The 17812-nt window shown below is 48.5% G+C and overlaps 1 protein-coding gene across 1 annotated transcript in view; it reads left to right on the forward strand.

The window, feature by feature from the left end:
* The window catches only part of LOC147670603 (saoe class I histocompatibility antigen, A alpha chain-like), a 526786-nt gene that overhangs the window by 164558 nt on the left and 344416 nt on the right, over positions 1 to 17812 (forward strand). The window contains exons 2-3 of the mRNA XM_086948135.1: positions 6996 to 7265; positions 8944 to 9216. Coding sequence (XP_086804261.1) covers positions 6996 to 7265; positions 8944 to 9216 — 543 coding nt within the window. The remainder of the gene's footprint in view (positions 1 to 6995; positions 7266 to 8943; positions 9217 to 17812) is intronic.

Genomic DNA, 17812 nt, shown 5'->3' on the forward strand with positions numbered 1-17812 from the left:
GGCCACATGGATGAGTCATTTCTCGAAAATTTTTAAATCCACACCTAATAGCGATCCAGTCCAGTCTACATACAACCCAGTCACCTTCCCTATCTCCCTGGAAGTTGACCTACAAGATTTTGAAAAAGCGTTATCCTTAAGTAAGCCCGGAAAAGCCCCCGGTCCTGACGGGGTCCCTGTCGATTTATTTAAATTTCTTCCCGACCTTTGGACCCCAATAATCACGAGAGTTTGTATTGCAACTATGGAACTCGGATTGCTAGACTCAGGGTCATCATCAATAATGGTCCCCATCTTCAAGAAGGGGGACAGGCAAGATGTCAAGTGCTATCGTCCAATCTCTCTTCTTGACTCTCTGGGCAAAGTGGTTGGCAGGGTCCTCCTTGGCAAGTTGCAACAGTGGGTAGCTGACAAAAACATCCTCTCTGACCTACAGTTCGGCTTCAGGGAGGGCTTTGGAACCATCGAGCAAGCATTAAATCTTTCCTTGCTTACATCCAAGTATACCCTTGCAAAAACAGGTACTATTTTTATGACATACGTGGATTTGTCCTCCGCATTCGACTGTGTCTCACATACCAAGCTCTGGTCGTTGCTGAGCGAGATGGGGGTAGACCCTCCTCTCTTGGATTTTTTAAGGGAACTCTACAGTGGGGCCACAGCGAGCGTGAGGTTCGGGACAAGAGGAGAACTGACCATTTGGGGTAGAGCGGGGAGTGAGGCAAGGCTGTGTCCTCGCCCCCTTTCTTTTTTCATTATACACCAACGGCCTCGAGGAGTGTATGCTGAAGGGGGGAAGAGACCTCCCAAAAGTAAAAGACCGTCTGATCCCCGCCCTGCTCTACGCGGATGACTCTGTCATTTTAGCCCGAACTCCAAATGAACTACAGAAATCACTAACCAAATATGCAGATTTTATGGCTGCCTTGGACCTGCATATAAATGTTAAAAAAACCTTTGTTATGGTGGTCGGTGGCACAAAAAAACCTGTAAAGACCATCTTTCTGAAAGAACAAAAAATTGAAAGAACCTCGCAATACCCCTATTTGGGTATCATGATAGATGATGCTCTAAATTGGAAAGCGGCGGTAGAGGCTAGGAGACATCTTTTTAAAAGAGCGATCATGGCTCTAATGAAATTTTCAAATAGACTAGGAAAAAAACCTCCAGTGGAACTGCTACAAATATATGCTGCGAAGTGCCAATCCACGGCATTATACGGTGCAGGGATCTGGGGGCATATAAACACCGGCCCCATTCAAAAAGAGGAAAACATCTTCACGAGATTCCTTCTATCAATACCACGAGGCACCTCCATCTATGCCTCGCATATAGAATTGGGAATCCCATTTATCGAAGATTTGATCAAAATCCAACCTCTAATGCTTTGGAGAAGAGTCTGGTTATCCGAAGAAAACAATCTGACTAAAAACATTCTACGAGATATTATGGAGTTGGACCATGCTAAAAAATACCTTGGCTCTCCTACATTAGAAATTTCCTCTATGATCTAGGGATCGAGAAATATTATTACAACCCAGAACTAATGAAGGAAATCTCTAAAAAAGAACTAAAACAAATTGCACTGAGCCACTTGGACTCCCTGAGACTATCAACGTTGGCCACAAAAAAATCTGTTACGCATGCAATCATTATTCAGCAGACCCTGAAGATTCAGCCATATCTCACACTGGAGATTTCCACCTACGAAAAGATGCTCCTAACAAGGTTCAGATTGAACCTATTTTTCAGACTGGTGACCTTTCCCGAAAAGAACAATTGGAGTACCCAAATGGGCCTGTGCCCCTGTGACGACCATTCCCAACAGTCCACCATCCATACAGTACTTTTCTGTAAGTTCTATCATCCACACCGAAAGACATGGCTCATTCCCTTATTAAGAAAATTGGGTCATAGACAATGCCGCCCAGCGATGTTAGCGCTCCAATTTCTGGACTCAGAATGCACGGTATATCATGTACTAAACTTTTTAAAATGTATCATGAGACACAGAAATAACTTGTAACTGTAACTTACTACTTTTCGCTTTTCGTAAAAAGTTGGTAAAAATAACTTTTTGAGCTTAAAATTTAATTGTAATCCCTTTTTAAATTAACTGAATGTTTTTATAACTATGTTATCTTTTATGGCTTTTCAAACTGCAAAAACCGAATAAAGATTATTATTATTATTATTATTATACTATGTAATGCAGTTCTTCTTACAGTTAGGGATTAGCTTTCAGCAATTTTTTCCTTTTCAGCCACATAGCCATTAAATACTTAGATAGTGCAAATACAATACATTGTAAAGTGCTTGACTTTAAAATTCTAAACGAATGTAAACAGTGTCTGAAGCCTAGATTCCTGCACAGAGGTACTAGCCAGTGCTTTCTTGGTCTGCTATAGGCAGGGCAAAAAAACAACACGTGCATTTCGTCCTCTAAAATCGCGCTGCACCCTGGGCAGGTTTTATCGTCCGGTGTAGACCATTTGCTTGCAAAGTCTTTAATGGGCAGTGTACCAAACCTCCATTGAATTAAAAGTTTCCTTGCGGTAGTAGGAAAAATAATGTCCATAAATTCTTCGAACTTGAATGAACTTTTGGAAACCAAAAATTGTTCAGTGCGGGTGCCAATTTTTGGGGCACACAAGAGCGTGGTTAGGCTTTTGTCCTTGAAGATCTTAGTGAGCGATTTACGAGAGACCTCAAGGCAGCCTCTTTCGGGAGCGTCCCACAAATCACCCAGGCCTAGTCGCAGAAATTCTCGTTTTACATAGGCCAACCATGGGATTCTGTCAGAACAAATATAGCTCAGGACATGCTTCAAATCTTGCCTGTAGTGGGACAGTTCGGTAGTGGGCCATAGCCTGTGCCAGAACCTCAATGGTTTTAGGGCTAACTCATCCCCTATAGAGGGGAGTCCCAGATCTAATCTCAATGGTAAAAGAGGCGTGCTTTGTGGTAGGGACAGTAACCATCTAAGGAAGTTAGTCTCTACCTTGATGAGTTCAGTTCCAGCATTATAGCCCCACAGTTCACTACCATATAATGAGGCTGCTCTGGCTTGAGTTTTATACATCTCCAGTGCTGGGCTAACTGGCTTGAAGGTTGAGGAATTTGAAACCTTCAAAATGGCCCCACCATTTGCGTTAGCTTTAGACAAGATCGTGCTATCTGTGGACCCCAAGATAGATTATCGTGCAGGGTTACCCCCAAGTACTGGAACGTTGTGACCCTTTCCAGCCTATCCAATCCCAAGGTTGGATTTGGTCTAGTTGTTGCCGAGGGATTGAATACCATGAACTTGGTTTTGTCTGCATTGATCTCAAGGCCGTGGGCTCTGCAGAAGTCCACAATCCCGTCCAATGTCCGTTGTATCCCCATAGGGGATTTGGAGAGCAGGAGAGTATCATCGGCAAACATAATTGCCGGAACCCTCCTGCCTGCCAGCCTTGGGGCGTCATTGTTGTTGACGTTGTCAAGGTGAGATATTACGCCATTGACATAGAGGCAGAACAGGGTTGGTGCTAAGACACAACCCTGTCTCACCCCCTTGTCAACTGGGAACCTAGATGACAATGCCCCATCCCTCCCGCACCTGACCTGGGCAAAATTCCCTTTGTGCAGCCTAATTATTACATCCAGGAGCTGTGGTGGGACACCTAACTCCCTAAGGACCGCCCATAATTTCTCGCGTGGTACTAGGTCAAATGCGAACCTCAGGTCCACAAACACCATGTACAGACTTCCCCCCTCGATCCTTGCCGCTTTCCAAAAAAGAAGGACGAGGCGAAAAATCTGATCCATGGTGGATGTGTTCTTCCTGAATCCTGCTAGGAGAGGGCTAAGGATCTCATTGTCCTCCATCCAATCCAAGAACTGGTCCAGCAGAAGACGAGCGAAAAGTTTTTGGGGTACATCTATAAGGCTGATCGGCCTGTAGTTGGCTGGGAGCAGAGGAGAGCCCTTTTTGAAAATCGGTACTATCTCTGCACCCAGCCAAGTACTGGGGATCTCCATTCCCCTCAGGACTGAATTAAAAATAATGAGCAGATAGGGACCCCAGATCTCTGGTTGGTGCCTGAATAAGTATCCAGGCACTTTATCTAGGCCTGGAGCCTTCCCCCATGCAAGTATCCCTATTGCATTTAGAACCTCACCCAGAGTGAACTCTAGTTGCTCAATTTGATCCAAAGGGGTGTCAGAGACTGTCTCTATAGGCATAGTGGGATCATCTTGATACAGTTTACTAAAGTGGGATTCCCATACCGAAGCAGCGATGTTTGGCTCTACAGCAGTTTTCGGTTCCCCTGATCCTGTATGTACTAGTGACCAAAATTTTCTAGAGTCCCTGTTTTCCAGGGCCATTGTTAGATTGTGCCATCTATCCCAATCCCATTCAGACTTGGCATGAGCAATTGCCTCCTTATATTTCCGTCTGAGCTCATGTATTTTGTGTTTGTTAGTGCCAGACTTGACCATTGAAATCAGCTCAGTCTTGATCTTTTTACACGTATAATTATACCAGGCTGAGGATGGTGTCCTCTTCTTCCTTCTAACGGACACAGGGTAGAAGACCTCTCCTAGCTTGTCAACTAGATCTTTGTGGATTTGCCCTAATTTCTCATTAAAGTCTGTATCTATGGGTTGATTAATCAGGTCGTCCATTTCGACTAGTCTTGGGAGCGCCAGGTCATAGATTTTCGTGATACACTCTGCAGAGTTAACTAATTTCTCCCACTTTACCCTACGTCTATTGTTGGATAATACTAAAGCCCCTGTGTCTTGATCGGTAGCGTATAATGATGTGCTTTCTTTAGGCCCTGGGTAAACCATTTCCAGACAGGGAGCATTGTGGTCGCTGTCAGCTCTCACCGTCACCCTGAAATCCAGGGCCTTAGACCACATGCTGGTGTCCACAAGGATATAGTCTAGGCGTGATTCATGGCCCTTCCTGTTGAAGGTACACACTGAGGGGCTATCAGATGGAGTGCGCCCGTTACAAGCCCTCAGGGCGCAGCTCACGGTAAGGGACATAATCTGTAACGCCAAAGGAGACCAAGATTTCAGACTAGGCGATCGGCAGGGGGGAATCCCCCAATAGTCGTCCTCAGCCATCAGGGCACCCTCCTTTAAACCATGTAGTGGTTCAAAGTGGCAGTTGACGCCCCCTCCCACGAGAATCTTACAGTCAGTGGTAGTAGCCAGAGAAAGAAAGATAATTCATCTATAGTGGGTGATTCCATGGACACACTCACTGGACGAGAGTAGACGTTCACAATTGCTAGTTTATAGGCATGTGGCCATTTAAGAATAACGCATTGGACATCTTCCGAATGAGTTGGTAAGTTTTCCGCTGTGCAACCCAAATGGGTAGCAACCCATATTGCAAGTCCACCAGACGGCCTCCCTTTGCCTCCCCACTTAGCAGGGACATAGAAAGTTGCATAACCCACCCTGGGGTAATCTTCCCTAGCCCAAGTCTCCTGAAAGAGACAGATGTCATTACTGCCCACTAGGGAGCCCCAGTCACTGCAATCAATTTTATTAGCAATGCCTGTGAGGTTCCATGAGAGAACCTTCATCCTTTTTGGGCCCAAACTAGGCACTCTCCCCACCTCGTACTCACCGTCCTGATCTTGGTTGGTGGATAACACCCCTGCCGAGGGTACCTGTCCTACCAAAACCCCCAAATCTAGGGCATGTTCAGATGTTATATTCCGAGGAAGGATTTTTAATACATGCCGACCCGGGGATGTACTGTGCGATTGTATAGGGGATTCTAAGGTACTAGTAGTACTTGGCCAATCAGAGGATAAATGGACACAGGTAAGATTGCCAGCATCAGAGATATCTAGCACTGTCCCCAGCTGAGCTGTGTGGGGGGCCACCCCTTTTCTTTCCCCAGTACATTCATCACAAGGTCAGAACCCCTTGCCTGACACCAAGATGACTGCCACAGTGCTCCCTTCCACCTTGTGCTCCTACTATGGGATATTTACTTTGACATTGACCTTTCCCCCATCTAGACATTGGATCTGTGAACTTACCCCCGACCTTGGAGACTTAGTTTTCTGGCCGACGCCCGGTGGAGCTACCTGGTAGCTAAAGAGGAGATGGGCTGTGGACTTTCCCCCTCGGCCGTCACCTACCCAGCTGGACATTGGGCAGATTTTCCTGCGTCTCTTGCCATATGCTCCCGCCTACTCCTTTACCCTACCCCATTACCCCTCTACGCTCCATTTATTTAGTCCTCTATGTTCTTTAAATGTTTTCCCATTGGGACCTAGCTATTTGGCCAATGCCCGAAGGAGCTACCTGATAGCTATAGCGGAGATGGGTTTTGGGACTTCCCCCTCGGCCATCACCTACCCAGCCGGACTTTTGGCAGACTTTCCTTCATCTTTCTGCAGTATCCCCCTCCTACCCCTTTACCCTTACCCCCTTCATCTCTACACTTCACTTATCTCATCTTCTATGCTCTTGTATTGTTTGTCTAGCAACTGATGTAAATTGTAACTGACGTAATTTAGTAATTTTGTGAAACTTCATATCAAGCGCTCTGATTCCTCCGGGTCTAGCCAGCGCTATATAAAACTCTTAAAATAAATAAAATAAATAAACAGAAACTTGTCTCTGAAGCGTGTTACTGACACGTGTTCATTAATGAACATGCTAAAGGCACGACTTTGACCAAACAAAGTATCAGGGAATATTTTCCTTTAATAAATAAATAAGCCAAACTACTACTATGCCAAAGACATTGGTTATGTTTACAATACTGGTTTAAAATTAGAAGACAACACATAATGCATAATTTTGCTCTGAATGCTATTTGAGTAGGTAAATGGCCACATGATTTATGCAAAACCCCTGCGAATGTAAACAAACCATGCAGGCTAAGGCTTTTATGAAACGTGTGCGGAGATGAATCTCTGACAGGAGGGGTGCGTGCTTTGTCTTCTGACCCTCTCTCTCTTCTCCCCCCTCAGGCTCACACTCCCTCCGATACTTCATCTCCTCTCTCTCAGGGCCCCTCTCTGGAGTCCCACAGTTCTCCTATGTGGGGTACGTGGATGACGTCCCCATCTCCAGTTACACCAGTGAGAGTCGCAGGGTGGGGCCCCGGGCACCCTGGATGGAGAGGATCACCTCCAAGTACCCCCAGTACTGGGAGTCACAGACGAAGATCAGCCGAGTATCGGAGCAGGTGTACTATGCTGATGTGAGGAATGTGATGGAGCGAGTCAACCAGACCCGGGGTGAGTGACACTAGAAGAAGGGGCAACTAGACTGAGGGATAGGGGGCAACCAGACCGGGGTGAGTAACACTGGGGGAGGGGGCAACCAGACAAGGGCTGAGTGACACCGGAGGAGGGGCAATCAGACTGGGGTAAGTGACACTGGGGGAGGAGCAACCATGAGGGTGAGTGACACCGGGGGAGGGGCAACTACATGGGGGTGGGTGAAGCCACATGTGGGAGTTGAGGGGGGTTTAGAAGAAGAACACGGGGAGGGGATAACTAATTGTACGTGGTGTATGACTGTGAATTGAGCTTACTTGGGGTGGAGACCCAGATGAGGGTGTATAAGAGGTCAGAGGGGGCAGAGTTTGAGGTGTGTGTGGGTAACTGGGGTGACCGGAGCAGTGACACAAAATATTTTAAAGCACAGAAACTGTGATTGGTGTTTCTTCCTGCCCCTGAGGGGGGAACAAGCCCCCTCACACAAGGGCCTCATTGTTCCCCACTCCTCCTCAAACACACTCTGTGCTGCCCCCGTCAGATCTCACTTTTTCCTGCCCCTCCCCCCCTAAAGGGACAGTTCAATCGGAAGGAGGGGTATTTTCTCTAAAAATCACTGTCTGCCTGGAACCCTTGCCCCCCTTCTGCTCTCGGGCCCTCATTTTGCTCCACCCCCTCCCTCATGAGGGGGACAGCTGCACAGGGGGGATTCCTATCTACAATCACAGTCTGTCTGGCACCCTTGCCCCCTCCTCAGCCCCTCACACCCCAATCTTATGGATGGTTCAGTGGGGGGTGCGGGGAACTGCCCTCAGTCTCTGGATTGAGGGACCGTGCCCTTGCCCCCCTTCCTCTGTCCCACCCCCTCAGGTCAAGGAGGGGTATGGCTGTAAGTTCCAGCGAGTGGCTCTACTGAGGGGGAGGGGCGGGGTGAGGGATTTTCGTGGCTCCCCCACTCCATGCCTGAGACATCAGGACCCTCACTCTGCCCCCCCTCATCTCACCTCCGGTCTCCGGACCTTTACTTTACTATCTCCCCCCTTGGGTACAGTCTCTCTGGTGCCCTGCAGGGCCCTGACTCACTGTGCCTCGAGGGGTCCGTTCCTCCCTCAGCCTCTCAGGTCTCCCTCCACATGGTCCAGTTTGTCCAACCTGAGGTCTGGATGAAGTGCTCTGTGGAGGGGGAGATTTGGCTCCCCAACTACTGCTCTTCCTGTAGGTGTCAGACCCTCACACCTGACCCCCACTTTTTAGGTCTCCGCAATGTGCAATGGATGCAGGGCTGTAAGCTCCAGGGATGGCTACATGGGGGGGCTCCTCTCACTCTCTGCCTGGAGGTCTAGGTCTAAGACCCTCGCTTCCTTCCTTCAAACGCCCCCTCTTCCCCACCCTCAGGTCTCCACATGTCCAGTCCATGTGCGTTTTGTGCCCTGGGTGATCTGCTCCCTGCATTGGATGGGGGTCTTGTCTCTCCAGAGGTGTCGGAATCTCAGTCTTCTCTACCCCTCCCCTGCCAGGACTCCACAGTGTTCAGCTGATTACAGGCTGTGAGCTCTGGGAAGACGGGCTGGGGGAGGGGGCCAGATTTCTGGGGGCATGAGGGAGGCGGGGTTGTGTCTTCCCTCAGCTTCTGCCTGCAGGTGTTAGACCTCCCCTCCCTCCTCGGCCCCTCACTCTCCTCTCTTCTCCCCCTCAGGTCTCCACATTGTGCAGAAGATGTTCGGCTGTGAGCTCCGGGATGATGGCTCTGTCGGGGGGTTCCAACAATACGCCTTCGATGGACACGACTTCATCAGCCTCGACAAGGACAGACTGACCTATACGGCAGCCATGGATGCGGCCAGGATCACACAGGACCAATGGAACTCAGAGAGGAGCATTGCCCAGCGAGGGAAGGAATACCTGGAGGGGAGCTGCATCGAGTACCTGAAGAATTACCTGAATCTCGGGGCGAAGAGGCTACAGAGAGGTGGGTTATGGGTGTTTTATATAGTGCTTTCTGCACCTACCAGGAACTGAATCCTCTCTGTGTACAGGTACTGTTATCACTGTACTGCACAGAGCCAGGGGGCAGTGGGGGCACAGTGTTACACTGAGGGGGTTGTAGTTTGGTTGGTACCCCATGAAGGCTGGTCTGCACCTCCCACCCCCCCATGGACCACTGGGAGGAGGCGCACTGTTGTGCGTGGGTGTGAAAGTGGTCCAATGGGTGCTTTGTACTCCTTTATGCCGTCTGTGTTCTGAACCTCCCCCACTCACACAAAAGCCACGCTTCCACACTCCTTGCTTTCCAATCCCTGTAATTGGGTGAGGGGTGAACCATGTATTTTCTACCTTTGACTTTGTCCTAGGTCAATTCTTTTTTCGACCTTTCACTTCTAAGTTGCACCAGGACCGGCTTTAACGCTAATGGCGCCAGCCCGTCAGCCTTTGTTGCCCCCACCCATGACCTCCTCTTCCATGAATTCTCTCCCCACCCCTCTCTAGCAGCGCCCCTCTTCGTTCCATAGCCCCACTCACTCATGTGTATCATGTTTTTTTAAGCACCTCTCACAGTCCACTCACTCACATTTTTAGGATCTGCATAGGACACGTTGTTAGCAGCCGCAACATTAACTTTCTCTGCTACTTCATGAGTTAAAACTGACACTAAAAGAGACTCCACTTTCTCATCAGCGGGCGTATTATTCACCAGCGTCACCTTGACATTTTTATTGTTACCTGAAAATTGCTGCATCATACTTCTAAATCTTCAGTCTACTCCACCCTTCCTCAATCTACCCCACTCCACCCTACCCCAATATATACCCCTTTGAATGAAACCCACTCCAACCTACCCCACTCTACCCAGCAACAATCTACTCTACTACAATCTACCACACTCTGTAACCACTACACCCCAATCTACCCCACTCCACTATACACCCCTTCCAATTAACCCCACACCAATCTACCCCAATCCAATTTACCCCATTCTACCCCACTCCAATCTTCTCAACTACAATCTATCCCCGTACCACTCTACCCCACTCTATTCTCATCTACCCTACTTTAATATTCCCCACTGTACCCCAATATATCCCACTCCAACCTACCCCACTCTACCCTGCCACAATCTACTCTACTACAATCTACCACACTCTGTAACCACTACACCCCAATCTACCCCACTCCACTATATACCCCTTCCAATTAACCCCACTCCAATCTACCCCACTCCAATTTACCCCATTCTACCCCACTCCAATCTTCTCAACTACAATCTATCCCCGTACCACTCTACCCCACTCTGTTCTCATCTAACCTACTTTGACCACTCTACCCTGCCGCTATCTACTCCACTACAATATACCCCAATCTACCCGACTCCACCGAAATCCAACATACCCCTTACAGTGAACCCCAGTACAATCTACCCCACTATACTCCACTCACTTCAATATTCCCCACTCCCATCTTCCAACTCTATCCCACTTCATTCTACTACACAACACTACAATCTGCCACCGTCGCCTACCATGCTCTACCCACTCTACTCTGCCCTAATCTATCCCACTGTACTCTACTTTAATCTACTCTACTCCAGCCCACTCCACTCTGCCCCACTCCACCCTGCTCCAATATACCCCTTCCAATGAACCCCACTCTACCCTGACCCAATCTACTCCACTACAATATACCCCACTCTACCCCAATCTACCCCACCCCACTCCACTCTAAAACAATATACCTGTTGCAGTGAACCCCAGTACAATCTACTCCACTCTAATTTACCCCAGTCTACCGCACTCCAATCTACCCCATTGTACCACTCTACCCCACTCTATGCCTATCTACCTCACTCCAATACTCCTCACTGTATTCCAATGTACGCCACTCTACCCCACTCTTATTTACCTCACTCTACTCCAATCTACCCTGCTCCAATTGTCATGTCCTTTAGGGTAGTCCGTGGCAGTGTGTTGTGTTTCTTTCTTTGAAAAGCGCTTAGAGACCAGTGGTGATTTGCGCTATACAAAACTATAGTAACTTAACATAACATAACATATATACCCTTATTACATACATTTGTCCCATCCGCATGACAATAATGATTCTAAACAGGTGACTTTTTACGTAGTAGCGTGCTCCTGTCTCTTTGACACCAGGCTCTAGGTACTCTATCATTATTCCTGTACCAGTCCTGAGACAAGGCAGAAATATTCTGCTAAAGGGACACCTTTTTTCATCCTTGGCCAATAGCCAGCTGTGCATGATCACATGTGTTTAGGAAAGCATGGGTGATTGTTTTCAACACATTTATGATTGTTTTCAAAACATTTATGATTGTTTTCAAAACATTTATGATTGTTTTCAAAATATTTATGATTGTTTTTAAAACATTTATGATTGTTTTCAACACAGCCATGTTTGTTTTAAAATCATATTGATTCTAGAAAAAACCCTGGAGTAAGCACTTCAGTATAAAAGATCCTCACTCCCTCCTAAAAATTAGAGGAGAATTCCTTCCAAGCAGACACAGGGTCCTGCACTCTGAATCTTCGACACATATGGGTCTGACATCCCTTGTGGGGTGTCATCTTCAAGGCAGAGACGGGGTCCTTCTTTCAAAACCATCAGGTGAGGGGGCTGGTTCTTCCCTGGGGTTTCTTGGATACAGATACATATAGCTACATGTATATAAATACTACACATACAGATCCAGACTTGGTACATTTAGACGAATTCCTTAGGGCGTGGATTTTAGGAAAATGCAAGTGCTACAGTTTTTATCTGAACTGCCTATGCTCATCTTATTAGCACTATGGTAGAAATATACCTACTATTTACTATATTGGTACTAACAATCTCTTTTGTATGCTTTTTTTTAACAACTTTATTGGCATTTAAAAAATACAGCTGCATTATCTAGAGTAGATCATGCAGCAACACATCCAGCAGGGTCATGCTCCGCCGGTCATTATACACACTGATGCATCATTCAGGTTAAGACATGATATACTGATGTTGTGGCCTTTAGACTGTGTCTCGATCCCAGTGGAACTGGAACGCTCTGGGTATATTTTGCTGAGTACTTATAGAGTAAGATGAGCTTGATGGATATAGTTATATTTTATTAATTTAAAGCAGGCATTTGAGCACTTGTTTTACCCCTTCATGTACTTTACACCATTCTTTCTCTGCTATCTGTTCTCCCCTTGCTCCCTCCCATCTCACCTGTAAGGGGAGTGGTTTCCATGGTAGGTCCTTGTGAATTGCTTTGTAGGGATGGGTTATCCTGTGCCTTCCTTGCACCATAGATAGCCTCACCTGGAGAGTTCTCCTTACAGGCGGCTCCTCCAGGGTTGTTGGTCATGTCTCACTGGCGACCTGAAATATCTTTGCATATTGTAAGTACTGTCCTCTGCATAAATCAAAGGAGGTCTCCGCATTTTCCCATGTGATAAACTGCCCATTGTGGTATAAGTCTCCCAGCGTCAAACATCCTCCTGTTTTGCATTTTCAGATCAACATTGATTCTGCGATCTTGGCAAACCCTGGGATCGCCCATAGGGGTGCATCCGGCGCGCATGGTGCCTGCCTCACCACTCTTCTGACTGTGTTTTCCCAGACCTCTGCAACATGTCTAATAAGGTATGGAGATGCACTGGCGACTCCTCTACCTCTCATTAATAATTCCGGTAGAGGTCTTCCCTCGTACGACCCCTCAGGAAGCCTTTTTTTACGAGTTATCCTGGTCATCCAGCCAGTGGATCGCATGCTGTAGTTGAGCGGCCATTTATTAGTATTCAATATATGGGACCTCTACCTCTCCCATTTGCCATCAATCCTAACTGCAAAATGGATGCTGCAGAGATCCTTGAGCAACAAAATATGAGCTAGAGGGCAAATAGACGTTCCTCTGAACTCAAGCCTGGAGCGGTCTAGGTGATCTGCGCAATCTGAATAAGCTTAACCGGAATAGTGACACATGCTCAGATCGTTTAGGCACGGGAGTTAGAGGGTGAATGGCTGTTCCTCTGAACTCCCTTCGTTGAGCTGGAAAACAATGCCATCAAGTAGGGGCTAGAGGGCAACAGCCATTCCTCTGAGCCCATTACTAAAGAATATGCATGTACCTCACACTGCCAATGGGTCTGCTGGAGAGCAGCGCCAGGGGCGGCTCTAGGCTCATGGCGGCCCTGGGCAGGGAGCGTAGGTAGGGGGCCCCCGGAGGAATGCAGCCGCGGAGGCCAGTGAAGAGGGGGGGTCAGGGTGCTTGGAAGTGGAACAGAGCCGGAGTCCTCCAAATCCCTGCCAGGGGCGCCACGCAGATATGTATCCATCCTCAGAGGATTATTATATTAAGGATATATATTGGCGTGGAGGCCCCTGGGGTTTGGTGGCCCTGCGCAGGTGCACAGCTTGCACATGCCTAAGGCCGCCCCTGGCAGTGCATGTCTTTTCTCCAAACGGCAACGCTCGAGAGGCTTCCACAACTGCACCACTTCCCAACCTGAGTCAGTCTCTTCGAGTCGACCACAACCGGGCTAATTGACTCGCGACGGACTCTCTATCCCGAGACTGCAGCAGAGTAATATGAGTCTCCAGAGATGATAAACTGCCTGAAACAGCGCCTGGCTCGGATTTAAATTCTACAGGCATGAGCCAGACCCGCCTCTCGCCTTGTTGAGGTTTTCTTTGGCGTTCTCCACATCGTGACTTCGTATCCCGTCCACCTTTGCCAGGAATTGCAGTGTATTGCCCAGGATGACAGAATACTTCTTCAGGTAGGAGAAAGGTTTATTATTAACACCTCAGCCAACAGCGATGGCACAGCAACTGTCAACACTAGCCTTCTCTCTCTTGGCAGATTCCTCTGCCAGAGTTCTGACACTGACCTCATTGGACATGGACTTCAATCATGCATACACACACCCATGCACATATACGCATGCAGGCACAAGCGCATATAAACACAGACACACTGGCATGCATAGATATGCATAGAAGGATGCATGCGTATACATATACAGTATTGCCAAGATGAGATACATTTACACATGCATGACATATACAATCGCACACAAACACACACAGGCTTTACTAAATACATGGTTTAACTTATTTACCAAACCAATGGGTTTTGGGCTTCGGAACCGTAAGAAAAGTGTTGAGTAGATGCCAGTGCAACGCACCAAAATGTGTATTTTTCACTTCCTGAAATCATTCTAATCTATTTCTGAAATGTGCATTTTTTCCAACCATTTGGAAAGGGGCGACCACTCGGTCCCCCCGAACGTATGGCAGAGTGCCTCGATCCCCCCGGGAAGCCATTTTGGGCGGGAGGCGCGTCTCGGCTGGTATGCCCGAAGCGGCGTAGCCGGGGCGCGCTTTTTCCCGCCCTAGAGTGGGCTGGCCTAGACACTGACGCGGCCGGCCACGCCCTCGGGGCAGGCAGGGGCGGGTTTACGCCCGCCCTGAAGATGGATAAAAAGGGACGCAAGACCAGAAGACATCCTCTTGTTCCTGTGCTCTGAAGCTGCACCTCCTCGCTGCACGTGAGCTCGAGACGGAACGAAGAGCCAATTTTGAGCGTTTTAATCGTTCTTGTTTGTTTTGCAGTTACTTTGTTGGAGAATGCCGAAGAAAGTGGGAAAGCGCATGACTACTGACCAGATGCTGCGTGTTCTCATGAAGGAGATGTCCGAGCTAAAGAAGCGGGTGGACAAGAATGAGGAAAGGGGTCCAAAACGTCCTTTGGCGGGAGCAGCCCCGGGAGGGAAAAACAAGAGGCCCAGGAGGGGGGCAGCGGGTGAAGACATCCCGGGTCCCAGTGCCCCGCTCGAGGCTCCAACTCCCGTGCCGGAGGAGGGGAATCAGATTCCCGTTGTGGTCACCCCCGTGTCCGAGGACGATATGCCGCCCGAGCTGGCAGCACAATTGGTAGCGTGGTTGGGTAAAAGCAACGAGGGCGCCACGGCTGTCGATGCGCAGGCGCTGATAAAGCAATTGCGTGAGAAACGGGAACAAGTTGGGGACAAGACACCAGGGACGATTGCGACCACAGAGGCAGCGTCAGGTGCAGGTAAGCGGCCATTGCCGATCGCGAGGGATGAGTCAACACCCTCTCGGAGAGAGAAGTTGGGGCAACATGTCCCTTTGGCAATTAAGGAAAAGATTTGGGCGGGGGAGTATGTGAATATTTTCTCATTGCTTGTTGATCATTATGAGGTAGAGCATGTAAAGAGTCAGAAGGATCTCATGCATCCGAGTGTTTGGCGCGCAAAAATGGCCGCCTTTAAAGTGAATGAGACTATCGGCAATTGGGGAAATGCTTGGGGAATCTTTACATCAATCTTGGGGGAACGTAGACCTGAGTTGCTTTCCGAGTTCCCAATCTATCAATCACGAATCATGGGGTACTCGACATCGCACCAGGGTAATCATTGGTTTTGTTACGATAATCTGTTCAGAAAGGAAAAGGAGCATAATAAAAGTTTAACCTGGGACTGTTATGATGCCTTGACTTGGGATAAAATGAAGGAGTCCGGAATGTTGAAAATGCCGTTGGTGGGAAGTAATGTTGGCGAGTCCTCCCGGCAATATGCGGGGACGCCCTTTCGATCAGGTACGGGTGCCGACGATTACCCGAAACCTACCGGCAATACCGGAAAGAGGGGTTTCTGCTTTAATTACAACAGAGGTAAATGTACTAGACCCCAGGGATCGTGTAAATTCAAGCATGAATGTAGTGGTTGTGGGTCGTCCCATCCTGAGGCCTCGTGCAGAGCCAGAACGGGTGATAACGGGGGGAGAGGAGGTGCCAAACAGGTCTAATATAGTCCGAGGGGCGCCTTTACCTACTCCGATTGATACCCTGGCGATGATTCCTTGGCTCAGTGAATACCCGGATCGTACTTCTGCTGGGGTGCTGCGGAACGGTTTTTCGTATGGTTTCCGCATCCCGGTAGGGGACTTTCAGGGTGTGGAAAAGTGTAAACATCAACTTTCCGTCCTGCAACATACAACCGTAGTACAGGATAAGATCCGGAAAGAGGTGACTCGAGGTCGGGTCGCCGGCCCGTTTAGTGTACCCCCGGTCCAGAATTTTGTTTGTTCTCCCTTAGGGGTAGTCCCCAAGAAAGACCCCGGTGAGTTCCGACTGATTCATAATTTATCAGCGCCACGAGGTCTTTCCGTAAATGATGCAATCGATCCAGAAGTGTGTTCGGAGCGGTAAGCATCCTTCGATGAGGCCGTAGCCATTTTGAATCGCCTGGGGCCCGGGGCGCTGATGGCGAAGTCAGATATCGAGTCAGCGTTCCGATTGCTCCCGGTACACCCAGACGACCAGCGTCTCCTAGGATTCATGTTTCAGGGTTGTTATTACATGGATAGGTGTATGCCAATGGGGTGCTCTATATCCTGTGCTTATTTCGAGAAATTCAGTAGTTTTCTACAATGGGTCTTCACAAAGAAAACAGGTTTCCAAGATGTAATGCACTACCTTGATGATTTTCTGTTTCTTGGGGCAGCCGGGGATCTTGAATGTGGCCGGGCCTTGGCCGAATTTTGTGTGTTAATGAAACAGTTTGGTGTGCCATTGGCGCCGGGTAAAACAGTGGGTCCTACGACTTGCCTCGAGTTTCTGGGGATCGAGTTGGACTCCATTGAAGGGTGTTTCCGTTTGCCAGCTGAGAAAGTGTTGAAGTTCAGGGCTGCGCTGCAAGTGTGTATAAATGCATCAAAAGTTACGCTGCAACAATTACAGCAGTTGGTGGGACAGTTGAACTTTGCCTTGAGGGTAATACCAATGGCCCGCCCCTTTTCCCGTTCAATTGCCCAAGCGATGGTCGGCCTTAAAGAGTGCCATCATCGCACGAGACTATCGGCCGAGATCCGCCAGGACATGCATATTTGGTTAGCATTTCTGGCGGACTTCAATGGTAGAATCGTCTGGAATGAACCAGCCGTATCTTCTGAAGAGCTGGGGCTATGGACAGATTCAGCAGGAAGCATAGGTTTTGGCGCCATCTTCGGCACGAAATGGTCGGCACAAAGATGGCCGACATGGTGGCATGAGAATGGGCTGACGAGTAATATTGCTTTCCTGGAACTGTTTCCCATCTTGGTGGCCTTGAGAACATGGCCCGAAGGGTTCAAAGATCACTCTGTCATATTTTGGTCTGACAATATGACCGTGGTCGAGTGCATCAATAGTCAGGCAGCACGTTGTAAACTGATTTTAAGACTGCTTAAGGAAATTGTTTTACTATGTATGCAATTGAACGTGCTATTCAGAGCAAAGCATGTTCCGGGGGTGATGAATCAGGCGGCTGACGCACTGTCTCGTTTTCAAATGCAGGCTTTTTCGGGTTTCCTCCCCTCAGCGGACCCAGAGCCGGCACCCTTTCCCGAAGCTCTCTGGTCTCTCGGTGCCCCGAACTTCGTCACCTCGTGGGAGAGAGTCTAGCACCAAGGACGAGGAAGGCATATGAAGGGGCGTTTCGGGCCTATTTAGCCTTTTTGGGGAGTGATAGAGAGCGACTTTGGGGTCACGAGGAATGGGTAGTGAATTTCCT

This window comes from Lissotriton vulgaris, unplaced genomic scaffold, assembly GCF_964263255.1.
Source record: "Lissotriton vulgaris unplaced genomic scaffold, aLisVul1.2 SCAFFOLD_1178, whole genome shotgun sequence".
NCBI classification, from domain to species: Eukaryota; Metazoa; Chordata; class Amphibia; order Caudata; family Salamandridae; genus Lissotriton; species Lissotriton vulgaris.